We start from the raw sequence: 5,138 nt of genomic DNA on the forward strand, positions 1-5,138 counted from the left end.
GTCTACGCAGGTATGTAACAGCTGCAGCTTAGACATCTCATGGGGCTTAAAGGAGATGTACAGTTCGATGTCATCTGCATAAATATGGTAGGAGATTCATTTAAAGGAGCTCAGGATTTTCTGAAGAGGATGCAGATAGAGGAGGAAGAGCAGAGGCCCTGGAACAGAACCTTGTTGGACACCATGGGTAAGGGAGGTGGTGGAGGACATAAACTTGGAGACGGCCACAGAAAAGGAGTGCTCAGAAAGATAAGAGGAGAACCACTCCAGAGCAGTTCCTGATAGGCCTACCCAGTCTCTCAGCCTCTCCAGTAGCAGGTGATGGTCAACAGTGTCAATGGCCGCAGTCAGGTCCAGCAGGACCAGAACAGAACAGTCCCCTGCATCACTGTGAGTCAGAAGGTCATTAGAGACCCTAAGAAGATCTGTTTCAGTAGAATGAGCTTAACGAAAACCTGACTGGAAGCTATTATAGATGTTATGTTCATTAAGAGCAGCTGTGAGTTGTTTAGCCACAGCCTTTTCCAAGATCTTGGAGATGAAAGGAAGTTTAGAGATGGGTCTGAAGCTGCTATGGAGAGAGGGGTCAAGACTCGTTTTTTTAAGAAGCGGATGGATTACAATGTTCTTAAAGTAAGCAGGAACCTGACCAGAGACTAGAGAAGAATTAATTATAGAGAGCACGCTGGGACCAATGGACTGAAAAGCACTTTTAAACAAAGATGAGTGTAAGATATCGAGGGAGCATGCAGAGGTCTTCATAGAGATAACTAGTTTGTTAACTCAGGCAAAGAAACAGGAGCAAAGCTATCTAGGATGACGGGCTGGGTTGGAGTTGGAAGAGGCAGAGATAAGGCTGAAGGAGAGATGCTAGATCTAACCTTGTTGACTTTGTCCACAAAGAAAGACAAAAAGTTTTCACAGTCTGCAACAGAGTGGATGGAGGCCATAGGAGAGGCTGGAGAAATAGGCAACCCTTGCGTCTCTGACTGCAGAGTTAAAGGATGTCAGAAGATCCTTTAGATGCAGCAGATGGACGTGGAGACGGGTTTTGTTCCAAAAGCGTTCAATGTTTCTGCATCGGCGCTTCAGTCTGCAAAGGCTGTCATTAAACCAGGGATTAGGGTTCACTGCAGGAACTAATCTGGTTCTGACAGGACATGTGTTGTCCAGAATGGAAGGACAGTGCTCGAAGTTAAGGAGTCTGGGTCGTTATCAGAAGAACAGAGTGGGTCAAAAGCACCAGAAAATTTGCTAGCTGTGCTGTTATTAAGAAAACATGAACTAACCAGATGGCAAGCAGGAGGTGGGGATGCAGAAACTGACAAGTTAAAGAAAATGCAGAGGTGATCAGAAATATAAACGTCCTCAGGACAAACACTGTCAGCATTTAGACTCAGGGTAAAAACAAGGTCTAGAGTGTGTCCCTTGGTGTGTATGGGGCCAGAAACATGCTGGGTAAAGCTGAAGCAGTCCATAAGGCTGGAGAAATTCATGGCAAAGTGATCAGAGGCATCGTCAACATGAATGTTAAAATCACCAACAATCACCAGTCTGGACAGCTTCACAGTGGAGGATAGAAAGTCACTAAACTCCTGAAGGAAAGAACTGTTTGGACCAGGTGGTTGATAAACTACAGCACAGTAGAACGGGTCCTTACGCCCGACTTTAATCAGCAGCAGTTCAAAGGAAGCAAAGTGACCAGAGGTTGTAGAGCTACATGGAAGATGGTCTCTGAAAACAACAGCTAGGCCTCCACCACGACCAGAACCCCGAGGCTGGCTAAGAAGAGAATAATCACTCGGGCAAAGTTCAATCAGAGCAGAATAATTAGATGTTTGCTGCCAAACTTCAGTCAGAAACAGAAAATCCAGGTTTTAAGAGAGAATTAGATCATCGAGCAGGAAGGACTTATTGTTAACAAAGCGGGTATTTAATAGAGCCATTCTGAGTGAGGAGGAATCAGAAACTACAGAAACAGCTGGAGTTAGTGGACATAAATTAGCAGGGTTAGATCCACGGTGTTTATAAATACCACTTATGGAGGGAACAGGAGGGGAAACCAGTGAAGAATGAGGATAAACAGACCTTAAAAAACTTGGACAGAGAGACCGCGCCGCAACGTGGCCGGGTGGGAATGCAGAAGTGGCGCTCAGGTCATCAAACAAAGGACACGAAGCTAGAAGATCACGCCGATGTTTACCAGATAAACCATGCTTTAAGAGAAGTGTTATTCCCACCTGGATTCCTGCTCGTTTACCTCTTTTGCTCCGACGTTTTCCTGGGACTGGATAAACATTGCTGGAGGTGTCCTGGTAGGAATCATCGTTTAGTTCCGGGCCAGCGCGCCGCTCAGGTAAACAAACAGGGAGGTACATCCTTGGTGCATCTTGGACGATCGTGAACGAATGGAAGGACAAACGAGTCTGGCGATCATAGGAGATGGTGTCAGGGACACTACCAAAGAGGATCGCAGACAGAAGCAAGGTGGAAAAGAGGAGGTTAGTGGGTAAAATTTTGAGAAAGTGGCCGGTGCACAGGTGTTATCTTGTTACCGACCTCACCAGAGATGAGATAACATGGCCAACAGCTAACAGCTTGACAACCGGCTCTAATGACAGAACAAGGGTACATCAGGTAACATCACGCAACAACATCAGGTAGGACATGGTGTCGTTACTTGAAGTTGTTACTTGGACAATATTTAGACTGGAGCCATGTGCAAACCTGTGTATGAGCTGTATGTTAGGGACGTCAAATGACTGCAGTGCAAAAAATAAAATAATCATCTATGAATTACAGCTCTTTGTGCTTTGCATTTTGTTGAGGGTGTTCATGCAAAATATATTTGTTTTTCTGTCATTTACAGGGCATGCATAGTGTATAAAGAGCTTCCCATCATGCAGATCACACAAACAACCTGCTGGTCTTGATTTTTGCATCATTTCATCTCCATTGAGTTTGTTGATCTGGACCAGAAATACTGAATGTGCTGCTGAAGAGGTGGGTTAACCGATTCATTGTGCTTTTTGTTTCTTTTCGCCCATGTGTTCAATGAGGTGCAGATGAACTACATAGCATTTAATAAACAATAAAACGTAGACTGTTATGTTCCCTTTTCCAGATGTCTTCCAACTCTTCATTCTTCAACAACTCCTTTCTCGGGCAACAATTTCCCACCTTCAGCTGCTTTTCAACCAGTCTGTTTGTGTACATAGTCGGCACGTTCTGTGTCACCAAAATCCTCCTCCTCCTTCCTCTCTGCATCTTCATCCTCTGCTTTGGCGTCCAACAACTGCAGCTAAAGACCTCAACAATGAGCCACTGTGACAGCTTCACCTACCACCTAGCCAGCATGGAGATGATCGGAACTCTCGGCTGGATTGTCTTTTTTTGTGGAAGCTGCATGAAAAATCGTGCAATATTCAAGTTAGCCTCAGCTTTCTTTCCGAACCCTTGGTATGGACAAATATTCTTTCACACTTTGACCTGCATGGAGCGCTACCTGGCTGTCATTCACCCCATCACCTATGTGACCCTAAAAAATGACAAATGGATCAGAATCAGAAACCGCACCAGTGGTTGCATCTGGCTGCTTTGTATTTTTGCAAATGCATTTGTGTCAATGACTAACATCATTTATTTAGAGACTTCCTTGCTAACGTCATCCACAATAATTGTCTTCTACTGCAGCCTGGCGGTTCTCTGGGTTCTGACTCGTCCAGGTCCAGGAGAACTGGGAAACGGCAGAAAGAGGGTTGAACAATCAAAACTAAGGGCTTTCTACATCATTATTGTCTTTTTGATGATACTGATGCTGAAATTATCTTTTGGTCTGATAGCTGCTGGTTTAGAAGTGATGAGCAAGATGGATGTCTGCACAATTACAGAATTGACTGTCTGGTTCAGTCTACCTAGCAGCCTAGTTTTACCTCTGCTGTTCCTAAAAAAACGGAAATATTTGGTGTGTTGCAAGTAAATAAACAGCCAGTAGATAGTAATTGATGTCACCTAGCATGTTAACAAGCAACTGTCACTGTTAGATAAAAACTGATATTATCATTATTGAACTAATATCAATGTCTTGACTGTTAAACATTTGGTGTCTTATTAAACGTAGCTTCATTCTTTTTCATCCGGTTGATAGAAACCAGGCTCCAGTAGGTCTTACAGGGAGGAGTAGATTTAACGAGGAGGATGACCTTGCCTTGGCACTGACCTTTATCAGTAAAACTCCCTTGAGAAAGTCTAGCAATAGCTTTGTCTGATTTAGGGTGCACCTGGAGAAAGTTTAGACACCCTTTTGCAGCTTTATGCCTGAGGGTCTAAGGAATGTCCAAATCTGTGTGCGTTAATCTTTGTGTGTGCTTAATAAATGCTGTCGGAAGGCGTCAGCCTGATGAGAGTGAACTGCAACCCTTGTCTGGTGTGTATTCTTATCCTCTCCACTTTGCAAAGTCTAAATTGATTGTTTATGATTGGTATTGGTGTTGATTGACTGATTACTATAACCCCCTGTGCTTTAAACTGTCCCTAAGGTAATCTTGGATTGATAAAATTACCCAACAGTCACTTTGTTAGGTGTCCCTTATATACAGTGGGTGTTCATAATTATTACAGTTCCTCTGTATTCTCCACTGAGAAAAATATTTAAAATAATAATACATAAACAGAACTGAATGATTGAAATGATGGTTTAGCAACAAGGAATTGTTCATTTATGGCTGAGTTTGTGTTTAAAGGCACGATGTGTAAGAACTGAGTAATAGTGACATCCTGTGGTCAGATTTGGTTACTGCAATCTCGGTTTCTCTGCTGTTGCCAGTTGGGGATAGAAAACTACAGTTTGTATATTTCAACAATCATGAAATACTATCTGTGTTTTCACAATAATGAACTACTTAAAAAAACTGTATACTACACCTTACCAAGTTTATTTCTATAGCTCATTTAAAGAGTAGGACAGCTGACCTAAGTGCTGAGCAAAGATGAAACAAGGGAAAATGGACTGCCAAGTGTCTCAAATTCACCTTTTTAGTTTTTCTGTTCAACATCTGATGTGGCAAAAAACACAATTGGTTTAATCAACTTGGGTTTTGGGGCACACAGGCTTGGTGTGACCTTCCTGTCCACACAGA

At 43.0% G+C, this 5,138-nt stretch overlaps 1 protein-coding gene across 1 annotated transcript; it reads left to right on the top strand.

Annotated features, from left to right (window-relative positions):
* The first annotated feature begins 1,536 nt into the window (after positions 1-1,536).
* LOC129165404 (uncharacterized) lies at positions 1,537-4,567 on the top strand. The gene is made up of 2 exons (XM_054748562.2): positions 1,537-3,003; positions 3,125-4,567. The coding sequence occupies exon 2, from the start codon at positions 3,125-3,127 to the stop codon at positions 3,977-3,979; it is 855 nt and encodes a 284-aa protein (XP_054604537.2). The 5' UTR covers positions 1,537-3,003; the 3' UTR covers positions 3,980-4,567.
* Positions 4,568-5,138: the final 571 nt, after the last annotated feature.

This window comes from Nothobranchius furzeri, chromosome 2 (assembly GCF_043380555.1).
Source record: "Nothobranchius furzeri strain GRZ-AD chromosome 2, NfurGRZ-RIMD1, whole genome shotgun sequence".
Lineage (NCBI taxonomy): Eukaryota > Metazoa > Chordata > Actinopteri > Cyprinodontiformes > Nothobranchiidae > Nothobranchius > Nothobranchius furzeri.

Bases quoted from the DNA above. Each gene is read 5' to 3' on its own strand.
- LOC129165404 (XM_054748562.2), top strand. From the start codon at position 3,125: ATGTCTTCCAACTCTTCATTCTTCAACAACTCCTTTCTCGGGCAACAA.